Genomic DNA, 24,614 nt, shown 5'->3' with positions numbered 1-24,614 from the left:
GCGATCCTCCTGCCTCAGTCTCCCGAGTAGCTGAGACTGCAGGTGTGTGCCACCACAGCCAGCTAATTTTTGTATTTTTAATAGAGACGGGGTTTCACCATTTGGTCCAGGATACTCTCGATCTCCTGACCTCGTGATCCGCCTGCCTCGGCCTCCCAAAGTGCTGGGATTACAGGCATGAGCCACCACGCCTGGCCTGCTTGGTTTGGTTTTGTTCTGTGTTTTGTTTTTTTCTTGTTGAGAGGGGAATGATACTTAACAGATAAGACTTCGTGGATTCATATATATCGGGTTTCAAATCATACTGTGTTAACTAGGTGTGAGAGTTAAATACTTATGAGCCTCAGTTCAGCCTGATTTGAATGAAGGGGACAGTAATATCCATGTTCAGAGTTTCTGTCAAGAGCCTGCCCATAGAAATAACCTGCTCTGTAGCATCATGTAAACATTCAGGAAATGGTAGCTATTGGGGATTTTGAGAATGGTAGCAATAACATTATTTGGAATGTAAAAGTATAAATGTGCATTTGAAGATTTTGGTCTTATATTACCAAAATTACTATCTGCAAATGTTTTACCATGGGAATTTTTTTTTTAAAGCAGATTCGTTTGTCAGTTCTTAAATATTTTTAAATCTCTCTCTCTCTCTCAAAATAAGTCACTCAGCCTCTGAAGAAGCTTCGGGTTCAGACTCAGGCAGTCAGTCGGAAAGTGAGCAGGGAAGTGATCCAGGAAGTGGACATGGCAGCGAGTCGAATAGCAGTTCTGAATCTTCTGAGAGTCAGTCGGAATCTGAGAGTGAATCAGCAGGTTCCAAATCCCAGCCAGTCCTCCCAGAAGCCAAAGAGAAGCCAGCCTCTAAGAAGGAACGGATAGCTGATGTGAAGAAGGTATCTACTTTGCCCTACAGTACAAATGTGCTGCTAGCTTAGGACAAGCTAGCAGACGTTTGTTGCTTATGAAAACTCATTAGTATATCTTGATAATGAAACCTACAGCCATTTTTTCTAGTAATATATAGTAGTGTATCTGAGGATACAAATGAAGACTTCTTTCTGCTCTGTTAAGGAAAATAAATTACCTGAACCATCCGATTATAGGGAAGAAAGACAAATTTTTATATGCTTGGTTTTTAACTTTGTTTATTTATTTTTGAGACAGAGTCTTGCTCTATTGCCCAGCCTGGAGTGCAGTGGCGTGATCTTGGCTTGCTGCAACCTCCACCTCCCAGGTTCAAGTGATTCTCCTGCCTCAGCCACCCAAGTAGTTGAGATGACAGGCATCTGCCACCACGCCCAGCTAATTTTTGTATTTTTGGCAGACTGGGTTTCACCATGTTGGCCAGTCTGGTCTTGAACTTCTGACCTCAGGTGATCCACCTGCCTTGGCTTCCCAAAGTGCTGGGATTATAGACCTGAGCCATCATGCCTAGCCTAAAATAGACTTTTAAGGTTAAAGTGAGCAGTTCTGGAAAGTTAATAATGTGTAGTTATAGGTTGGATGGACCTACAAGCCAGTCAGAATGATTGGACTGTGCCTTTGATAATCATGATCCTAAAATGAGAAGTTCTAAGGAAGGCTCTTGGTGTTCTGTGTACACATCCTTTTCACGTGCTAGCTCCCTGCCCCGCTCCAAAAGCTTATTACTCATGTAAGAGTCCTCAGTTGTGAGTAACTCCACGTGGTAGATTTTTCATGGAAGAGTTGACTTAGATATCAGCTCTCAAAAGGACAAATAAGAACACAAGATAATTTTAGGATGTAAACATTATAATATATGCTGTAATAAAGTCACAATAGTTGAGCTAGAATGCCTGGCTGATATCTCGAAGTGATAAAACTAGTTGATGTAGTAACACTGAAATGATTTAGCCCTCCCAGTTAATAAGGGCTCCATAAAAACCTGTGTTGAGTAAAAACTTTCATAGCTCCAGCAGAGGTCCGGGGTGGGCATGGGTAGACAGGCTAGAGTAAAGCGCACTTTCCCTCCATCCTTTCTCTGCCAGGTTTTTTCAGAGTGTTTTATGTTTACTGCCTCTTCCTGTATTTCCCACCACTTGGTTATTCCTAACTCCTTCTGGTTGGACCTTTTGTCCTTTAACTCCAAGGTGATGCTAAGGCCGTTACATAGTCCGTGTACTTTGGATTACATGGTTACATTGGATTCTAGTTGTAAAATGCCTGTTCTGGGCCATCTTTTCTTTTGAAGCCTTGATTTTCTTCAGCTTACTTCATCATTTTTATGTTGTTGTTGTTGTTAAAGTCATTGTTGATAATGTCCTTTTTTAGTGACATTTTTGGATCATTTTTCACAAAGATGAGACAGGGTCTTGCTCTGTCACCCAGGCTGCAGTGCAGTGGTGCAATCACAGCTCACTGCAGCCTCGATCTCCTGGGTTCAAGTGATCCTCCCACCTCAGCCTCCCAAGTAGCTGGGACTACAGGCACGTGTTGACACACCTGGCTAATTTTTAAAATTTTTTGTAGAGACAGGATCTCCCTACGTAGCCCAGGCTAATCTTGAGCTCCTGAACTCAAGCCATCCTTCTGCCTAGACCTCCCAGGGTGCTGGGATTACATGCCTGGCCCTACACTTTTAAATGCAAACATTTCACAAGTCTCAGCTAGTGGCTTCTTTTGTGCAAGTTCTGAGCTTCACTTTTCCAAATACTCTCATGAGGTTAGCTGTCATCTGTAATTTGATAACCCATATTTCTCATCTCAGCTTTTACTACTTGCTTAATTTCTGTTACACCTTTTCATGTCAGTGTTCCACAATCCATTCAAATTCCTTTTGCTTATGTGTGATTCTGTTAAAAGAATACAGAATATACTTAGTAGTAGTTATCTCTGGGGAAGAAAGTGAAAATGATTTTTCTTTTTAAATCACTGGTGAGGATTGTTACAGGTCTTAAAGGTTGTTACAGGTCTACAAAAATCAGGTCTTAAAGGCAAAGGGCTAATTACTGCTACAGAATAAAAATAGATGTGTTAGAGAAAGGATGGCAGTGGTTCTCATTCTGAGAACTTCTAGCTAAGTGTTAGCAATGCCTCATCTGCATTTATCTGGGATGTTACATGACCTGAGGAACTTAAAGAAAAATACAAATTCCTGATTCTTATTTAATTAGACTTAATGGGGGCTTTGCCTCTTGTATTTTCAGTTTCACAGGTGGGTTGGTGCAGTCAAGACTGAAACTCAAAGCAGTAGGGAATTTAAAATTTATCAGTAAATACTTTGTCTTCAGTGGAAGCAGCCGCTGTCTTACCTTTCTGTATTATTCAGCTGTATGTTTATATTTTAATGATGGGTAAGCGGTATACCATATAGATTTATAGCTGTTAAGTAATGAAGACATTGTTAAACTAGTATTTCCTAGGATAATATGCCTATTTTCAAAAAAATGGTGCTTTATTGTCTCATAAATAAAACTAGCAAAACAACCCTTTTGATACCTGGTTACTTGAATTCTCTTCAATTGCAATAAATGTTTGATAATAATAATGGGGGTCAAGAAAAAAGATTAATGTGTGTCTCTTAATTTTACAGATGTGGGAAGAATATCCTGATGTTTATGGGGTCAGGCGGTCAAACCGAAGCAGACAAGAACCTTCGCGATTTAATATTAAGGAAGAGGTAAGGAAAAAATGTTTTAAGGGCATGCATTTAAACTCCCTATCTTACTTCATTCTTTCTGACTCTGGTATGTATTACCATTAAAAAGACTGAACTTCAGGCATGGAGTTAAGTGACGCTAATATGAGCTATCTATGAACAGATACAGTAAGGCAAGAAGTTAATAATCAAGTAAAATAACCTAACCAGAAAGATCATATAATAGTGAATTTTTTAGTAGAGTATTATACAGAATTGACCTCAAAATTGTTTATTTTTTAAGTTGTTTCTCATAGTGAAAATTGATTATATATAGCAAGAAGTTTACTTTTTTAAGCCCCTAACTTCTAAATCTCCTAGATTTCTATTAAATGGGTAACTTGTTTGGTAAACAAACAGAGCAATAGAAATAGTTTTGGATTTATTCCTGAAAGAGGAGGGAGTGCTTAATTAATGTATCTACTTTTATTTAACTTCTTAAATTTGGTTTCCTTGCTCATTTTTAGTGTGAGATATAATAAAATGAGTTTCAAACATATTTACTCTAATTGTGAGAGATTGAATAGATTGGTGATTTTTTTAAATTGGTATTCTATACCAGGCTTGGTTGTCTATAGAATCGGACTTCGTTCACCTTTCTCATTTTGTGTGATATTTTTGTGGATTCTTATTCTGAATTAGGTTTATAGACTAGAGCCTGAAGAAAGATTCTTTTGTCTCAATGAAATGTCCACTTTCTGCTTTCTTAGGAGGACTTTGCTAGTCTTAGCTATATAATGTACTTCTGATGAAAGTTAAATATTGATAGCCACAGGTCAGTGAGTTGGGTGTGGGTTTTTAAATAAATGTACCTTAAAAATCTAATTCACCCTAACATCTGCATTACATTTGTGATGTTTTATTTTGAGTGACCTCTGAGCTGTTTTGCCTTCGCTTTTGTTTTCCATAGTGTCTTGCACTATGTTACTGAGCCATGTTTGTTAAAACCAATCACATAGTTGCAGAAATCTTTCCCTCTTTTATATATTAATTAACACATTCTCTGTAGGGTACAAGATTAACAGCAATAGGAATAGTTTCCCATTTTCTTTAATTTTGGAGAGACAGAGAGATTGAAATGTCTGTGACTGTAAACTTTCCTTGGCCTAGTGCTGTTAGCAGAGCACTGTTGGCTCATGAGTGAACATACTCTTAAATGAGTCTAAAATGAATACATCAGTAGTTTATGCCTTTAAGGCACACTGACTAAATGTTGTGGCATTTTTATTTGATATTCTAAATCTGCAGTATCCAGTATGGTCCCCACTACTCACATGTGGCTTTTAAACTTCACATTAGTTAAAATTAAAAATTCCATTTCTCAGTCACACCAGTCACATTTTAAGTGCTCGGTAGTCACATGTGGCTGATGGGTGCTGTATTGGACATTGTAGATACAGGACATTTACATCGTTGCAGAAAGTTACTGGATATTGCTGTTCCGGAAGTCAAGCTGAGAAAAATTTCCTGGCTTTGGAGATAACTCAGTGATAGCAGAGAGATATTAATTTTCAAATCAAAAGAAGAGGGAGTTCCACCAAGCAAGTGCTTAGGTTTCTTTGTGTCTAAAAGCTCATATTGAATAATGGTGTATTGAGTAGATTGTTGATCCAGGAGATAGTGTTGTCCCAAAGAACTGTGAATTAAAGTCTGTAATCATTTTTCCCCCCTCACACACTGAAGGCAAGTAGCGGGTCTGAGAGTGGGAGCCCAAAAAGAAGAGGCCAGAGGCAGCTGAAAAAACAGTAAGTCTTTCATGGGGGAAATTATTCAATCTAGTAGTTTCAAACTTGTCAGCATTTCTAGGACTGCCTTCGTTGTGTCTTTAGTCTACTCCAGGTCCCTTAGTCTGCTTCTGTCTCTCTTACTAGCTCGGGTGACTGTCTACCTTGACCTCTTGCAATAGCAGCAGCAGCGTTGGAAACCCAAGATTCTCAGTTTGACACATGGAAGGGGTCCACATATACTCTGGCTTTTGCTTGGGATAAATCTCAGCTTCTTCCATCGGGTTAACCCAATTAGCCCATTGCTTTTTTTCAGAAAAATATGTATAAATAACAAGTACACAGGTATTTGGTATTGTAGTAAGCAAGGAACAAATGTAGATTTGCTATTTTTATGGCAAAATTATATTGGCTGAACATCCATTTTGGTAAGAAATTACATATTGTTGTTTCTGTATAATTTTAATATTACGGTTCATAAGCCAGGGAAATTTAATTTGTGGACTTAATGCGAAGTTTCTTTATAACATAGATTTATATGTTCATTTTTTAATTTAAAAAGTTCTATTTATATGATATAATGAAATTATTTGATTTTTTTCTTGAGAAATAATTTTTAAAGTCATTTTTTGGAGAGGGTGTAGATCCCGTTGACAATCTGAATTCTATAGCTTCTCTCAAAAATGTAGATATTCAAAACTTTGTATACCAGTTCAGGGGTTCTCATGTTAAACAGTTGTCCATGGCTTCTATTAAGAGCTCTAGGTGCATATGCTCTGTTGTAAAATATTATTAATCTTTAGTAAGTGGCCTAAGGCAAGTCATTTGAGATTTTAAAACCCATTTCCTCATCTCCAAAAAAAAGTAATACCATCTACCCAACAGGATTATTAGAAACTATGCTAAGATTTTGTGACATTAAGTAAATGTAGGGTATTACACAGAGCCTTACAGAAAAGTCAAGTACTTAATTTTGCCCTGCTAGAGTGCATTCAGTTTTCATTTGTGTTTTGGAGAAATAGTAACTGTAAGCAAACCTGCACTTGGCATCTTAGAAGGCTTTTGTTCTGCCCCAGTCTCGTGGTCTGCTTGGGAGACTATTATCTGCTTACTGGTCTAATGGCCTTTTGAGTATCTTTCCTGAAATGTCCACCTTGATTACACCCTGGGAAATCCATGCATGTAATCATTACCTCACCATCTGGCTACATTTCTTTGGTCTCTTGATTGCAAGTTAAATGGTGCTATGCTTGAATTCTTGACTTCCTATTTTAATAGCCTTATTTGTGTGTGCAGAAGCCAGCATTTTTCTCAGTCACTGTATAATACATTGCACTTACTCTGGTTACTGGCTCATATTTTTGTCAGCCTTTTTTTTTTTTTTTTTTTTTTTTTTGAGACAGGGTCTCACTGTGTTGCTCAGGCTGGAGTGCAGTGGCTTGATCTCAGCTCACTGCAGCCTTGGCCCGCTGGACTTAATTGACCCACCTAAGCCACTCAAGTAGCTGGGACTACAGGCATGTGCTATCATGCCCAGCTGAGTTTTTAAAAATTTATTGTAGAGATGGGGTCTCACTATGTTTCTCAGGCTAGTTTCAAACTCCTGAGCTCAAGCAGTCCTCCAGCCTCGGTCTCCTAGGATTATAGGTGTGAGCCACTGTGCCCCGCCACTTATCAGTCTTAAGAATTCCCCAAAGTTGGCAACCTTCAGTAGCATATATGGACCTTTCTTTTCCTGAGTAGAACCTCTTAGTTCCTTGCAGAGTGGGATCTGTCTTCTTTTTCATATTGCTTCCCTACCCTAGGGCTGTTCATAGGAACTGCCTTGGGCTGAGATAGTTCCCCTCATGTTTGTGTGTTTGGGCACTGGGCTAGCCTTCCTTTCTGCTATTCTCTGGCCAGCTGGTGAGTATTGTGGATTTACAGAGAGCTTTTCTCCTGAGTCACCAGTTGAGATTCCTGAAAGATTAATTAGAGGAGGTCTTGTAGCTCCTGACACTCAAGTTGCAAGGCACTTTAGGAGCCTTCTGTGATCCAAGCTGAGCAAGTGTAACATAACCTAATGTGTGGGCACACATGCATTTCAGAATTGAGAGACACTCACTCAGAGAGCGAAAGGTTTGAAATATTGGCACAAAGAAATGCTTTTCTGAAACCCTGCAGATTTTATTCAAACATTTGAGAGTTTTTAAAAAGGGACCATTTTGTAAAATTGGCTTAAAAAATTAGTTCCAAACTTTGGGAAAGTTGCAAGAATAAAAGTGCAGTACAAAGGACACCTTATATATTTTACCCAGATTACCATTTTTGCTCCATTTGCTTTATTATTGTGGGTGCTATTTAAGAGAGAGGGTCTTGCTCTGTCGCCTAGGCTAGAGTGCAGTGGTGCAACCTTGGCTTTCTGCAGCCTCAATCTCCTAAGCTCAAGTGATCCTCGTACCTCAGCCTCCCAAGTAGCTGGGATGACAGGCGTGCACCACCTTGCCTGATTTTGTATTTTTGTAGACATAGAGGTCTCACTATGTTGCCCTGGCTGTTCTCAAACTCCTGGCCTCAAGTTATCCTCTCACCTTGCTCTCCCAAAGTGTTGGGGTTAGCAGACGTGAGCCACTGCATCCAGCCTGTGTATATTTATATATATACAAACATAATGTTTTTTAATGAACTATTTGAGACTAAAATTAATAAAATTTTACCTTTTACCCCTTTACTTTAAATATGTAAGGTATATTTCTTAAAAATAAGGATATTTTCTTTTATAAGCACAGTACAGTACAGTTTCAACTTAGATTTAAAACGTTGCTGATGTACTTTTTTTTTTTTTTTTTGAGACGGAGTCTGGCTCTGTCGCCAGGCTGGAGTACAGTGACGCGATCTCAGCTCACTGCAACCTCCGCCTCCAGGGTTCAAGCAATTCTCCTGCCTTAGCCTCCTGAGTAGCTGGGACTACAGGCATGTATCACCATGTCCAGCTAATTTTTTCTATTTTTAATACAGACGGGGTTTCACCATGTTGGCCAGGATGGTCTCAGTCTCTTGAACTCGTGATCAGCCTGTCTTGGCCTCCCAAAGTGCTGGGATTGCAGGCTTGAGCCACCGCACCTGGCTGCTGATGTACTTTTGTCTAATTCATATTTCAGTTTTGTCAGTTAACCCAATAAAGTCTTTCATAATATTTTTCCATCTCTACTATAGGATCTAGTTTAGGGTCAGTTATATGCAATTAGTTGCATGTAACTAATTTTATTTTTTTTAAATTTAAGTTCTAGGGTACATATGCACAACATGCAGGTTTGTTACATATGTGTACATGTGCCATGTTGATGCGCTGCACCCATTAACTCATTATTTACATTAGGTATATCTCCTAATGCTGACCCTTCCCCCTCCCCCCACCCCACGACAGGCCCCGGTATGTGATGTTCCCCACCCTGTGTCCAAGTGTTCTCATTGTTCGTTTCCCACCTATGAGTGAGAGAGAACATGTAGTGTTTGGTTTTCTGTCCTTGCGATAGTTTGCTCAGAATGATGGTTTCTAGCTTCATCCATGTCCCTACAAAGGACATGTCTGATTTCTTTAATTGGGAGCACTTTCACAACCTTCTTTTGCTTTTAGGACATTGATGTTTTTGAAGAATGCAGTCTTGCAAGGGACTGTGTTCTTTGGAGAATTGTAAAAAGACCAATTACCCCGTCATGATTTGTATTAGGTTTTTATTTTTTGGGACGACTCTAACTCTGTCGCCCAGGCTGGAGTGCAATGGCGCAATCTCAGCTCACTGCAACCTCCGCCTCCTGGACTCAAGTGATTCTCCTGCCTCAGCCTCCTGAGTAGCTGCGATTACAGGCATGCGCCACTGTACCCAGCTGATTTTTGTATTTTTAGTAGAGATGGGGTTTCATTTCACCATGTTGTCCAGGCTGGTCTTGAACTCCTGACCTCAGGTGATCCACCCACCTCAGCCTCCCTAAGTGCTGGGCTTACAAGATGAGCCACGGCGCCTGGCCTTTTTTTTTTTTTTTTTTTTTTTTTAATTAAAGAGACAGGGTTTTATTCGATTGGTGCAGATGTGTGGCCATAGCTCACTGCAACCTCGAACTCCTGGGCTCAAGTGATCCTCTTGCTTCAGTCTGCCCAGTAGCTGGGACTATAGGCATGTACCACCACATCCAGCTGTATTCATATTTTTAAAGCTTGGAAGAAGTTAGCACGATGGACCTGCACAATATTTAAAGTATTTTTTTAATTAGTTAGCATCATTTAATTGAGAGACAGTGCATAACAATCTGTGGTTTTGGCTTCTTTTGAGAAAATTGGGTAATGCTGGCTCATGTAACAGTGACAGATCAGGAGTTCTCCATTTTGCCCTGTTTGCAGTTCTCATCTGGCCCCTGTGAGTATTTGAGATTGTAATCTCTGACTTAGAGTCATACAAACAAACAAAACATTGAATTTTATTTAACAAACTCATGCTGTTTTGATTAAACTCTTTTTTTCATGCATTACCTCTTAATGTTATCCAAATTGTGCAATGTTGTATAAGATTTTTGTTGACTTCTGGTCCTGGTGGTTTTGTTTTGTTTTTGTTTTTGAGACAGTGTTTTATTCTTCCCAGGTGGGAGTGCAGTGCAGTAGCACATTCACAGCTCACAGCAGCTTTGACCTCCTGGGATCAAGTGATTCTCCCACTTTAGCCTCCTGAGTAGTTGGGACTGCAGGTGCACACCACCACACCAGGCTAATTTCTTAATTTTTTGTAAAGACTGGGTCTCACTCTGATGCCCAGGCTGGTCTTGAACTCCTTGGTTCAAGCCATCCTCCCACCATGGCCTCCCAAAGTGTTGGGATTACAGGCAGGAGCCACTGTGCCCAGCCCTTTTCCAGTGTTTTGAACTGGAGATGGTCACATACCTGTAACACAGTGGAAGGGAATCCCTGTTAGCCTCAGATTTCCCTCGATGATTGGAATTTTTTATCAAAGGCATCCTTTCTTGGGGAAATCTACTGAAGATTGAAGAAACAAAAGTAGCTACTTCCCTCTTCCAGATGTCTTCTAAGTGGAGGAAAAAGGAGTTTTCTTTTTTACAGACAGTTAATAGCAAGCCTTACCAACTCTTGGTCAAAGTTCTGGCTCATTATATTTAAAAGTAGCTTTTGTTCATTTCCTACTTTACAGTTGATTAGATTTGATTTGTCTGTCTTAGGATTTGTGTGTAGCCAACCACCTTTTCCCAATAAAGGAAGAAAACTATACACATTTAAGTTGCATTTTGACTTTTTCCATGTCTATTTACATTGCCTTGGGGCCTCTTGCCTAAATCTTGGTATTTTTCTCCCTAGTTCTCAAAATTTTGGGAAAAATTGAGTTAAATTTTGTGTTTTTACGGTATCTAGGGGATTCTGTTAATGGCCTCTTAAGCTGGATATTATAAGTTTCCTTTGATACAGATTTTTTGCTCACGGTCTCATATCTTAAACTATCTTTTATTGTAGCCTGACTTACAATGTATGGCTTAGTGGTGGAGTCTTAATAAAATTTGCATTTTATAAGAGGCCAGTGATGTAGGAGAGGACAGCAGTTTCACATGTCGGAGAGCCTTATACATCTGTAGGGTTGGGAAGTAATTTCTTTGTAACGGCTCAGTCACTTTTTTCACTTCACCCATTCTTCACAGTGACTTAGTATTGCTGGTCCTTACTATCTTTTTTCTTGTTCTTGAAAATTAAAAGAAAACTTGAAAGAATCCAACCAATTTCAAATATACATACACACACGCTTAGGCCTTTTAAACCTTGAGTTTTTCAAATACTCCCAGGATGTGTAAGCCTGGCTTTAATGTTTCCTGATTCTTTGGTCCTCAGTGGGTTATGATTGAGAGTAGCAGGGCTGAGGGTTGGTGATATGGCCAAGCAACTCATTTCCTCACTGCACTTCAGTTTCCTTCTCTGGGAGGAGAGCTTTGGACTAGTTGATTTGCTAAGTGTTTTTTTTTTTTTTTTTTGCGTTCTTTTTTTTTTTTTTTTTTTGAGACGGAGTCTCACTTTGTCACCCAGGCTGGAGTGCAGTGGCCCAATCTCGGCTCACTGTAAGCTCCACCTCCCGGGTTCATGCTATTCTCCTGCCTCAGCCTCCTGAGTAGCTGGGACTACAGGCACCTGCCACCACGCCTGGCTAATTTTTTTGTATTTTTAGTAGAGATGGGGTTTCACCGAGTTAGCCAGGATGGTCTCAATCTACTGACTTCGTGACCCGCCTGCCTCGGCATCCCAAAGTGCTGGGATTACAGGCGTGAGCCACCGCGCCCGGCCTTTTTTGCATTCTTATATTGGGAGATTCTCAGTCCTCCTGGTTGTTCATAAGTCTGTAAATCTGTAATCTAACTGGAAAACTCTAGGCTCAACACATCCATTCTCTGGGTTTGCTGTCTCCTATACTTGTAGAAGTGGACCTCATTGGTGGCCCTGGTTTAGGTTCTCAATTCCTGGGGGAGATATGGTAATTAGAATTTATTGGTGACTGTGGATCTTTCTTACCTGAAGGACTAGCTGTTCATAATCCTTCAAGCATGCTTCTACTTCTCTCCAGTTTGACTGTGTAAGTCCCCTCTGAGGGGTAAACTGTTGTGGACTTGGTCTAAGGGAGACTGCATACTCATGTGCTGGTCTCCCACTTACTGTAAACATCTTCCTTTCTTCCTTCCTGGTGATCACCTTATATTCCTTGGATTCTTAGCAAACGTTTATTGTACTATGCTCCGGGGAAGCAGAATTAGACCAGTGTCCAGAGTATATATACGAAGGTCTTTGTTTTAAAGAGCCTGAAGGATATTAGGCAATACTAACGGGCCTTTCTGTCTTACCAGAAGCACCCCTACCCGTCTGACTGATAGACTAATTGTGCATTCTTTAATTGATTTTTTTTTTTTAACCTAACAAAGAAACGTCTCCATTTGCCTGACTTTGGCTAAACTCTGGTACAAAGACGAACAAAAAGTCTTGGTGTACAAGGAGCCATCTACTGGGGAAATGCATATGAAAACATGCAGTGCTAGTAGAAGTTGAGTAATATTCATAAAAGTGCTCCACTGACCGTCCATGGAAGGCCTGAATTGTTGTTTTTTTCCCCCTAAGGTCTCTACCAATTCAGGTATAGGGTGACTGTTGTAGCTTTTAGGAAGGTTCTCAATCTGCAGATCAGCCACCTCCTTTCAGTAAGCTTTCACCATTACTTGACCTGTTCTCCCATGAAGAATAGTGATTTGACATTTGTCTTGTTGTAGCTGTTGTCTTTAGTATGACCTCATTCCCTATTAAGTGACACATAGGCAAATTGGTAATTGTTTTATTTACAGAGAAGCCCCAGGCACTTGCCTGTCAGTTTTTTTCTAGGTATTTCCTGCCCAGCAGCTATTACATGTTTCTTCCCTCTTCTCTGTAGGTAAGAAATGAGTGAGGTCCCTGCAATATCTTGTTTGATTTTCAAGTAAACTAAAACTGTTTGGGATAGTAGGACACCTGTAGGTTATGGCTCTTTCAAGCCTTCTGAGAACTCAAGGAGCAAAGGAACATCTACTGTATCTAATAATTATTAAAAACTACATCTTTAGCTGAACAGATTATTTAGTTATATGATAGATTTATTGTTGAAAAATAATTTCAGGGACTGTTTCCTTAAATGTATTCTAAAGACTTAAAATATCTAGTATAGTGGTTCTCAGAGTTTCTACCCAGTATCAGCATTACTTGAATTTGTTGAAATTCATATTTTTTAGGCCTCACCTGAGACGTACTGCATCAGGAACTCTGACTAGGGCCCAGAAATCTTTTTTTTGTGTGTGTGGGGGAGGGGCAGATAGGGGCAGGGTTTCACTCTTATCACCTAGGCTGGAGTACAGTGGCAAAATCACAGCTCACTGCAACCTCAAACTCCTGGGTTCAAGTGATCCTTCCGCCTCGTCAGCCTCCTTAGTAACTAGGACTGTAGGCATGCTCTACCAGGCCTGGCTCAATTTTAAAATTTTAACTTTAATTTTTGTAGAAAGGTGTCTTGTATTGCTCAGATTGGTCTTGAACTCCTGGACTCAAGTGAAACTCCTGCCTTGGCCTCACAAAGTGCTGAGATTACAGGCATGTACCATCTCACTTGGCCCAGAAATCTTTTTTAACAAGCCCTTTAAGTGGTTCTGATACATTGTAAAATTTTGGAAGCACTGATCCTTGTGCGTGTTATGGTTTCAATCTTGTCAATAATAGTAGTAAATTAAAAAATATATATATCCATTTTTATTTATTTTTGTTACTGGAGATAAAATAGGAACAGACATTATGTAGTCCAGGAAGGATCACAATTCAAGTTTAAACAGAGCTAGAATCTCTTTTAGCATGTCTAAAATATGCATGTTCTGCCCTTTGGATAGTAAAATTGAAATTGGTTTTGTCGAATTATTTATCTTGAAGGATTCTTTTAGAAAAAAATTACTTTGTTTTGCTTTTGATCGCAGAGAAAAGTGGAAACAAGAACCCTCAGAAGATGAACAGGAACAAGGCACCAGTGCAGAGAGTGAGCCAGAACAAAAAAAAGTAAAAGCCAGAAGACCTGTCCCCAGAAGGTGCACTGTTTGCTTAAGATCTACTTCTGGATGAGCTTAATCTGCCATAGATTGGGAAGGATAATGTCGTGCTGAAATGAGAGCTTTAATGAGATGTATTGTGTTTTGATTCTGGGTTTTAGATGTCTGTGGTTCACTTTCAGCCAGCCTAAATTGCAGGTCTTACTGCTTCTTTCTTCACAGACTAGCTATCATGGGGCAAACATGTCTTCCGCTTTTAGTAAAACTCCTTATATGTTTGGCCAGGGTGTAGTCTCTTTTTGGGAGAACAAATTGTTTTTTTTTTTTTTTTTTTTTTAGACGGAGTCTCGCTCTGTCGCCCAGGCTGGAGTGCAGTGGCACAATCTCGGCTCACTGCAAGCTCCGCCTCCCGGGTTCACGCCATTCTCCTGCCTCAGCCTCTCCGAGTAGCTGGGACTACAGGCGCCCACCACCACCCCCGGCTAATTTTTTGTATTTTTAGTAGAGACGGGGTTTCACCTTGGTCTCGATCTCCTGACCTCGTGATTCACCCGCCTCGGCCTCCCAAAGTGCTGGGATTACAAGCGTGAGCCACCGCGCCCGGCCAGGGAGAACAAATTGTTTAAAACACTGTTTGCCTGGCTTAAAGCATACTTGAGTGGTTTATTACCTTGTTCATAAAATGTGTATAACGTTAAACAAGTAATCTGTGTAGAGAAGGAGGTAGGCTGAAATAGCAAATTATGCTAAGTTTTGATAAGACAGATGGCAGCCTAAGATAGTGATGACAGGAAAAGGGAGTCAGACGATAGGCAGGCCCCAGGGAAAATTACCTCCTTGTAGTATTGCTTAGAATGGACTCAGCAAACTATGCCCTTTGGGCCAATTTTCATCCACCACCTATTTTTATATGGCCTGTGAGCTAAGAATAGTTTTTCTAGATGAACATTTCTGATTTACAGTTTAAGGATAGAAAGCACTAAAATTGAACTCCAATTAAGTGAAATGTTATCCCCTCAAAAACAATTCTGTTCTCATTAGTAGATATATATTGCAGTAAATGTACTCGATTATTTCATTTTGAATTTTATAAAAAAATTTGTGAAAATTTATTTTCTTTCATTATGTAAGGACCTATATATTGGTCCCCATTTTGCTTCTTGGCTGGCAGAGCCTAAAATATTTACTCTCTGGCCATTTACAGAAAAAGTTTGCCAACCTCTGGCCTAGGACATTGTACTTACCCCCCAACCCCAGCAGGGGAATTTCTCAACTGAATTTTATCTTGTTTTATCTCAGTTTAAGCTCCAAGACTGAACTGGCAGGCCAGTTCTGTCTTTTAGAATTTTACTCATTATTTATTACATCGTTGATCATCTGTTGAGGTTTGGTTATGAGAAAGGTATGGGAGGTATGAGAGAAAGAGAAAATAAATGTGATCATGAGTTTCCATTTCTCTCCCTCTCTTAACTTCTTTCATCTTTTTATCACTGATGGAATATTTGGGGATTTCCTTATGTGAGCTTCTAGACTGTGGCTTTCAGTCCTGGCCAACTCCCTGGTCTGTCCAAGTTAATTCTGTGGTAGGGCACACAGTCTCTTAGGTAGTCTTCCATGTATATTTTATACACATACAATAAAAACTTATGTATAGTTACTTCTTGTACTTTACTTTCTTCACACAGATAATAGCATCCTCTGCTTCTTGTTCTGTAGATTTCTTTATCCTGGAAATCCTTTCATATTAGTATACAAAAAACTCTTTTTCTTTTTTTTTTTTTTCTTTTTTTTTGAGACGGAGTCTCGCTCTGTCGCCCAGGCTGGAGTGCAGTGGCGCAATCTCGGCTCACTGCAAGCTCCGCCTCCCGGGTTCATGCCATTCTCCTGCCTCAGCCTCTCCGAGTAGCTGGGACTACAGGCGCCCGCCACCACGCCCGGCTAATTTTTTGTATTTTTAATAGAGATGGGGTTTCACCGTGGTCTCGATCTCCTGACCTCGTGATCTGCCCGCCTCGGCCTCCCAAAGTGCTGGGATTACAAGTGTGACCCACCGCGCCCGGCCTCTCTTTTTCTTTTTTTATGAGTACACGGTACTGTTTAGTTTCCAGTTGAAGAATATTTAGAGTTTTCTTAATGTTTTGTTATTGCAGATAATGCTATAGTGAATATTTTATTATGCCTGTTTAGGTGTATATCAGTAGGATTAATTCCTACAAGTAAAACTGTTAATTCCTACAAGTAAAATAGTTTGATAGCTATTTCCAATTTGCCCGCCAAAGAGATACTACCATGAACAGCATGCTGTGTATGTGTTTTTACATCAGGTAATCCTGATGAACATTTGTGAAACATTCACATTCTTTCCCATAAATGATTGAGGATTATCAGCATTAGAATGACCTTCCTGTTGAAAATCCAAATTTCTAGTGAATTAGAATTTCAGGGAGTAGGGCCCAAGAATATGCATGTTTAGCATTCCCCAAGTGAAATGTTACATTCTGATGTATGAACCACTGCTCTGGGAAATACTGTTATATAAAGTAGACACCAAATGATAGAGTGAAGACTTAGCCGTTTGTTTCTCTTCTCATTTTAGAACAGTGCCCAAACCTCGTGTTAAAAAGCAGCCGAAGACTCAGCGTGGAAAGAGAAAAAAGCAGGATTCTTCTGATGAGGATGATGATGATGATGAAGCTCCCAAAAGGCAGACTCGTCGAAGAGCGGCTAAAAATGTTAGGTAAGTTGTACCCCAGAAGTATTTGTGATAAAGTAGTTGGTTAGAGTTTGGTTCTCTTAAGTCTGGGGTTGTGCACTTAATAGATAAAAATAACAACCTATGTCGTGAAGTTGTTTTCAGAAATCTGGTTAGCTTTCTTGCAAAAAGAATGGTATTGAGCCAAGAGGAATATGAAAAGAGTAGCAATAGCTCATTTGAAGCCTTCATTCCTAAAAAACACCACAAGTTCATGTCCTGTCCAATGGTGACTTAGTGGCATTATCTTCATTTCATAACATTTTTTTTCATTAAAGATATTTGGATTATATTCCTACTTCTGAATTGCTCTTTGAATCACAGACATTTTTCTGAGGTTCAGCTTAATGTATTGCTGCTGGAATCTGATTTTATCAAGTACTAATAGGATATGAAGCATTAATAGGAATAATTATTAGTGAAATAGGCCAGGCGCAGTGGCTCATGCCTCTAATTCCAACACTTTGGGAGGCCGAGGCAGGCAGATTGCTTGAGCCCAGGAGTTTGAGACCAGCCTGGACAACAGGGTGAGACCCTGTCTCTACAAAAAATAAGAAAAAGTTAGCCGAGTGTGGTGGTGGCATGGACCTGCAGTCCCAGCTACTTGGGAGGCTGAGGTGGGAGAATCCTGGGAGATGGAGTTTGCAGTGAGTTGAGATCGTGCCACTGCACTCCACCCTAGGCAAAAAAGCTAGATCCTGTCTCAAAAAGAAAAAGAAAAAAAAAATAAAATGAAATAAAGGAACAGATACATGCAAACACTAGTAGTTTATAGAAATCAAGTTTTTATTTTTTTTAGATTTTACAGATTTCTTTTGTTCTTCTTAGAGATGGTGAAAATGAATCATAGAGACATTCATAATTTATTCAATGTATCCAGTTAATAATTCAAAAGCTAGCACTAGGCTTTGAGTATGCTAGTATATAGCCTAGCACTTTTTCTTACTGTAACTGTACTACATCCAAGATTGTTTTTCTTTTTGTGACTCAATCATTTGTTGTTAATATGTGATAGGAAGTTACATATATATATATATATATATTTTTTTTTTTTGTTTGAGACAGAGTCTTGCTCTGTTGCCCAGGCTAGAGTGCAGTGGTACGATCTCGGATCACTGCAACCTCTGCCTCCTGGATTCAAGTGATTCTCCTGCCTCAGCCTCCAGAGTAGCTGGGATTACAGGCGCCCGCCGTGCCGGCTAATTTTTGTATTTTTAGTAGATATGGGGTTCACCATGTTGGCCAGGCTGGTTTCTAACTCCTGACCTCGTGATTCACCTGCCTCAGCCTCCCAAAGTGCTGGGATTACAGGTGTGAGCCTCCGCGCCTAGCCAGTATTTTTCTTTTTTTAAACCAGGAAGTACTTGTGTTGAAGCTTCCAGCGGTTTGGGAATACTTAAATTTCATATTCTTGTTACTGGGAGACAACATACAGGGTTGACATTTTTAATTTTAGAAATATTGCTTCTCTTTTTGCCTGATGAAATAGTAGCAAATTTTTTCTTCCATTATGCTTTTTCTTTTTTTGTGGTAGTCTGTTTACATAATAATCTAATACTAAAAAATGAAAAAATAGAAGTGTCCTTATAGTTTTCTATATCTTGCTTATACAAATTAGTATAAATATAGCATTTTTATTTTCAAATTGAGTTAGACTCCCTACAGTTGTTTAGGAGCATGCATCAGCACTTTAGGAAAAAAAGGCAAGCTTTGAGCCTACTGCTTGGCAGATCTGTAAAACAACATGTTTTTGGAAGCAAAAGGGTATGCTTTCTTATTCTAGTGACGGTTATGTGTGGCAGTTTGATTCTGAAGAGATCATTTCTCATTTATTCAGCATTATTCCTCTTGCAGTTACAAAGAAGATGATGACTTTGAGACTGACTCAGATGATCTCATTGAAATGACTGGAGAAGGAGTTGATGAACAGCAGGATAATAGTGAAACTATTGAAAAGGTCTTAGATTCAAGACTGGGAAAGAAAGGAGGTATGTGTATTTGGGGAGCAAATTACATTTTATATATGCTCAGTAAGGCTTAGATTTTAGGTATTTTAACTCTGATATGATGAATTTTAGTCTACTGCTGTTATTTGTTGTGATATGTAGAAGTCTTTCTGACCCAGTGTTTCAGAGCTGACAAAGGAATGTGTCCACTATGTCTTTCTTTAAGATTTTAAATTAAGCTAGTATAGATGAGTGTCAGTGTTTTATAAAGCAGTGATATAGCAGAGATACCTGCTAATTAACATCAAGCAAATCCACCTTTGGTTATTTGTTTCTTAATCTCCTTGTGAAAATATCAAACTGGTTAAATAAATATTTTGGTAATAGTGAAGATTTTTAAATATCTAATTTAGATGTCTCATAACTAAGTTGCATTAAAGTAAACTTTCCGTAAAGGAAATACCAAAATAATACTTAATGCTTTTTCTTTTGGCTTTTTTTTTTTTTTTTTTTTTCATTCTGGCTTCTATTGAGGTTAAGGAAGTTAACAGGGGACTTTGAGTAGGGGAGGTTGGAGGAGGATATTTTGGTGTTCTATCCTTAGTCTTGGAGAGAGGGATTTGTTTTCCGAGTTAGTAAGGGACCAAAACAAAAGGATGTTGCTGCTCTGTTTTTATTGTTTTTGAATGAGGGATTTCTTTGGTTTCACCTGCAAATTTAGGAATATGTAAAAATTGGGTTTACATTTTTAAAATATTCGAAATTTTTGATTGAGTCCATCGTGTGTTGTGAGTTTGTACTTATTTCAAGTTGGAGTATTTTGATGCTTCATCCACAAAGGGAGTCTTCAGAGAATTGCTTTCTTGGGAAGCTTTTTAAATATCTGGTGTAATATACTCTCTTTCAAGTGTACTTAATCCTTTTGCAGCCACTGGAGCTTCTACTACTGTATATGCGATTGAAGCTAATGGGGACCCTAGTGGTGACTTTGACACTGAGAAGGATGAAGGTGAAATCCAGTACCTCATCAAGTGGAAGGGTTGGTCTTACATCCACAGCACATGGGAGAGTGAAGAATCCTTACAGCAACAGAAAGTGAAGGGCCTAAAAAAACTAGAGAACTTCAAGAAAAAAGAGGATGAAATCAAACAATGGTATATTTTCCATCATGAATTAAAGAAATATATTTGCAGCCTGAGGGAAGGGAAAGTTTTAAAATAATGCATGGAGATCACAGCTGTCTAGAATCTCAGATTTTGCTTTGATCATCTAAACATGGAGCCATTTACAATTCTATTTTATAAGATTGTGACCATAAGATACTATATTTTTATATATGGCTACCAAGTTTTTTGGAGTTAACTAGCTTATGGAGCATTATTCACACATTCTTTAGTTTTCACAATAAATGCATGAGATTTGTACTTTTACTACCCGTTTTATAGATGGGGAGAATACGGCACACAGCAATTCTGCAGGTGGACTCAGGATTTGAATTCTGTTGCCCTGAATCCAGAGCTCATTCTCTTAAGCACGTTGTTATTTTCCTGTAGTTAGGCTGGGCTGGCTTAGATGTGAAGAGTTAATATTCTGGAACTCTCTGGGTTATGATATACTTAAAACTAATTCTGGTTTTATACAATTTGCAGAAATGATGTGAAGGAAATGATTAGGTAACTACTGAAACTGTGATAGTCCTCATGTGTTTAGTTTACTTACAGCCTTGAATATCTGGGTGTTGCATATGGGAAATATGTGGAGCTATAGCACACAAAAACCTAAACTGGGTAATAATGGTATCAAGTTCAACCTGAAGACATACCTGTCTGTGTGGTGTGATCAGCCTATTTTTGTGTCTGGAATGTGCACAGATTTTTGTGTCTGGAATGTGGACAGTAATTCTGGTTTTACTACTGTGCAGAATGTGCTACTTTAGGAAATTACATGTTTTTTCTTTGACTCAAAACTGAAAATATGTACCCCTTAGATGGTGAGGTAGGCTTGTAAAGCAGTTAGAAATTTGAAATCCTCTGAAATATAGTAATTCTAATATTAAGTTGCTGCTGTTGTCATCTGAAGGGTTTTGGTAATAAGAATAACTAGTTTTCCAAAAGTCATGTTTAATCAATCCTAAAACCCATACATATATGAGAAAAAGCATACAGTTTTATTATCCTGATCTGTTTAGATTTATGAATTTGTCACATGAATCTATCACATAAAATAGTTATTTTTGGATCTCTTTTTAGACAGGACACATCAGAGGCAGGTAACTGGTATATCCTTCTATGAGTGTAAGGTTTTCAGTGTTCTCTAAAAGTGTTTTTTTGTTTGTTTGTTTTTGTTTTGTTTTGTTTTGTAAAATCTCTGGCCTAATTACTAGTAAAGATTACTCAAGGGGCAGATGGGAATAAAAAATAGTTTTTCTTTTCCACTTTTGACTTTTGCTTTGATGTATGTGGATCCCCAAACTTTAGTTTATGTGTGCTTTTTCTGTCTGTCTGCCATTCAGGTTAGGGAAAGTTTCTCCCGAAGATGTAGAATATTTCAATTGCCAACAGGAGCTGGCTTCAGAGTTGAATAAACAGTATCAGATAGTAGAAAGAGTAATAGGTAAGTACATGGTAACTCACTTCAGCCATATTTGAACTCGAGGAATAGTGGCTTTTGCTTTTGGAAGTGATGTAAATTTTAAAAATGCACTTCGGAGACTAGACAGGTCCTAGATTTATTTTAAAGGAAAAGCTAAGAAGATTTGCTGGTAAATTTGGATGTGGGGAATGAAAGAAAGAGGTGTTAAGTATGACGTCAAGATTTTTGGCCTAAACATATACAAGTATAGAGGTACCATTTACTGAAGTGGAAAGATGAAGGGAAGAGCTGATCGTTGGAGTGGAAACCAAGAGCTTAGTTTGATATTTGTAAGTTTGATTTACTTCTTAGTCATATAAGTGGAGAATATAGTGAAGGCTGGAGCATGTGTGAACCTGGAGCTTAGAACCCTTAGTCTGAGCTGGAGATTTAAATTTGGAAATTTATCAGTATTTAGATAGTATTTAAAGGCTAAGATTGAACAGGATCATCAGAAATAGAGTATCACATGGTAAGAAGAAGTAGTCCGAGAGCATTGCAGCTTTTGGAAGTCAGAAAGAAGCTAGCAAAGGAGACTGAGAAAGAACAGTCAGTGAGACAGGAGGAGAGCTGAGAGAGAGTGGTGCACTGGAAGCGAAGTGAATTCACATAGTCAGGAGAGAGGAAATGCTGTCAGTCAAGGACGATTAGGACTGAAACTTGATCTGTGAATTTGGCACTGGTGAAACGCATCCATGGAGTGGTGGGGGTGCGGCCTGATTAGGGTAGGTTCAAGAAAAAATGAGAGGGGATAGCAAGTATAAACAACTCGTTGGGGGAGTTTTCTTACAAAGGGGAACAGAGAAGTGGAGTGTCAGCCTGAGAGAGAGATGAGAAAAAGAATTTTTTTCTTCTTCTTTTTTTTTTTTTTTTTTTTTGAGATGGAGTCTTGCTCTGTTGCCCAGGCTGGGGTGCAGTGGCGTGATCTCGGCTCACTGCAACTTCTGCCTCCCGGGTTCAAGTGATTCTCCTGCCTCGGCCTCCCCAGTAGCTGGGATTACAGGCACCCCCAACCCCCATCATGCCCGGCTAATTTCTATATTTTTAGTAGAGACAGAGTTTCACCATGTTGGCCAGGCTGGTCTTGAACTCCTGGCCTCAAGTAATCTGCCTGCCTCGGCCTCCCAAAGTGTTGGGATTACAGGCGTGAGCCACTGTACCCGATCTTTTTTTTTTTTTTTTTTAAGGTGTGAGGTAGTAGACTATATTTGCATTCTTATTCATAGAACCTAAAATCTTTCATTCTTCATTGTGTTTATAACTCTTCTGTCTTATTTTGTATTTGTTTAGCTGTGAAGACAAGTAAATCTACATTGGGTCAAACAGATTTTCCAGGTAAGCAAGAAATTTTATTTATAAATGTTGTTCAACATTTCAGAACAGTGTATGTTTTGCAGATTATTTTGTTTTGCCACATGATGTTTTATTGATTATGCATAAAACAGAATGTCATTTTTCACTTTTAATTGACAGTTGCTAATCTATAAACTTTTTTTATATGAAATAGCTCATAGTCGGAAGCCAGCACCCTCAAATGAGCCTGAATATCTATGTAAATGGATGGGACTCCCCTATTCAGAGTGTAGCTGGGAAGATGAAGCCCTCATTGGAAAGAAATTCCAGAATTGCATTGACAGCTTCCACAGTAGGAACAACTCAAAAACCATCCCAACAAGAGAATGCAAGGTATGGTGATGGTTGGCTTTTGTTTTTTCAGGGAGAAGATATACTGATAAAGAGGATTGGTCACATATGTGCTGAGAAAATATTACAAAATGAAATGATGATTGCCATTTTGAAGTGAAAGAAGGTGATTTAAATGTGACATTAAAGCAAAAGGAGAGAATGAATTATTTCATGGCTTTGCTGACTTCTTCAATCTTGCAATTTACATAATTAGAAATAGAGATGTTTTAGAGAATACTTGAAAGGATTTAGGCACTTTTATTTTATTGTATTATTTTATTTTGAGATAGAGTTTCGCTCTGTCGCCCAGGCTGGAGTGCAGTGGCGCCATCTTGGCTAACTGCAACCTCTGCCTCCTGGGTTCAAGTGATTCTCTTGCCTCAGCCTCCTAAGCAGCTGGGATTACAGGCACGCACCGCCACTTCCAGCTGATTTTTTGTATTTTTAGCAGAGATGGGGTTTCACCATGTTGGTCAGGCTGGTCTCAAACTCCTGACCTCAAATGATCCACCCACCTTGGCCTCCCAAAGTGCTGGGATTACGGGCGTGAGCCACCATGCCCAGCTGCATTTAGGCACTTTAAAAGAGAAGTGAAGCCAGTTGCAGTGGCTCACACCTGTGGTTCCAGCTACTTGGGAGGCTGAGGCGGCAGGATTGCTTGAGCACAGGAGTTTGAGGCCAACCTGGGCAAGATTGTGATACCCGTTCTCTAAAAAAATAAAAATAAAACAGAGCGGGAAGTGATAGAAAAGGCGAGTGTCTTTGAATTCTAAGTTAGAAATTAAATATATAGGCTTATTTGCTAGATTGGCTGAATAAATCCTTTCCTTGGAATTTATTCCATCAGGAAAGTGATGTCTTGGGTCCTCAGTAATGAAATATCAGACAAGTAGTATGTCTCTGAGAAGTTGACATTCATGTTAATGGCACTAGAATTCTATCTGTGAAAACCAGTATTTAATTTCCAAAGAGTGTGATAGGGAAAATGTGGTCAGAGAAGCACCGATGTAGAAGTCTCTGAGCTCCAGTGGTCATTGAATGGGTTTTAAGAGGAAGTTGTGGTTGTTGAACTGCCTCTGGCCCTTGTATAATGGATTGGTAGTGCTGGCTATACAGACAAGAGGGGGCCCAGGGTATTGCCCTCCTATGAAAGATATCAAGAGAAAGATTCTTATAGTTCAGTAGGAGAACTGCTAGACCCCAGGGGTGAGGAGAAGAGGAATGATGTTGACAAGTACATCAAGGTCAAAGTGTGTGTGTCTTGGTTACCTCGAAGAGTATTTTGACTTTATCTTCTAGGTATTCGTACTACTGAGTACAGTGGCAGTATGAAATAGTTTTATTTAGAGAGCTTCATGTAATAGCAGTATATGGGAAACTCTGGAGTAAGTAATTATTAAAGCCGGAAGGTCCAGCCAGTAAGATGTCATTGAAGTCCATGAATGAAGAAGTAGTGTTGAGGACAAGGGAAGTAACAGTGGCATGGAAGGAGTGGATGGGAGAACAGTTATCGGGTAGGTTTGGTAGGAGTGGATGGATGGCTGGGTTTCGGAGTTGAGAGTAAGCAGTCGGATTCCATTCACTGCCAGCCACCCTCATAGAGAGCTGAATACATCAATAACCTTATCAAATATTCCTATTAGGATGAT

The 24,614-nt window shown here is 39.2% G+C and overlaps 1 protein-coding gene across 4 annotated transcripts in view; it reads left to right on the top strand.

Annotated features, from left to right (window-relative positions):
• LOC116463326 (chromodomain-helicase-DNA-binding protein 2) overlaps nt 1-24,614 on the top strand; it is a 146,675-nt gene that overhangs the window by 40,412 nt on the left and 81,649 nt on the right. For 3 of the 4 annotated variants that reach the window (XM_058434586.1, XM_058434587.1, XM_058434585.1), the window contains 10 exons: nt 659-890; nt 3,551-3,637; nt 5,339-5,400; nt 13,882-13,989; nt 16,547-16,687; nt 18,557-18,690; nt 19,577-19,802; nt 21,161-21,261; nt 22,570-22,614; nt 22,787-22,965. In XM_058434586.1, coding sequence (XP_058290569.1) covers nt 659-890; nt 3,551-3,637; nt 5,339-5,400; nt 13,882-13,989; nt 16,547-16,687; nt 18,557-18,690; nt 19,577-19,802; nt 21,161-21,261; nt 22,570-22,614; nt 22,787-22,965 — 1,315 coding nt within the window. Of the gene's footprint in view, nt 1-658; nt 891-3,550; nt 3,638-5,338; nt 5,401-13,881; nt 13,990-16,546; nt 16,688-18,556; nt 18,691-19,576; nt 19,803-21,160; nt 21,262-22,569; nt 22,615-22,786; nt 22,966-24,614 lie in introns of those variants that run through there. The other variant, XM_058434588.1, reaches the window with a different exon arrangement.

Source organism: Hylobates moloch, unplaced genomic scaffold (genome assembly GCF_009828535.3).
Source record: "Hylobates moloch isolate HMO894 unplaced genomic scaffold, HMol_V3 SCAFFOLD_33, whole genome shotgun sequence".
Lineage (NCBI taxonomy): Eukaryota > Metazoa > Chordata > Mammalia > Primates > Hylobatidae > Hylobates > Hylobates moloch.
This window is presented reverse-complemented; position numbering and strand designations above follow the sequence as displayed.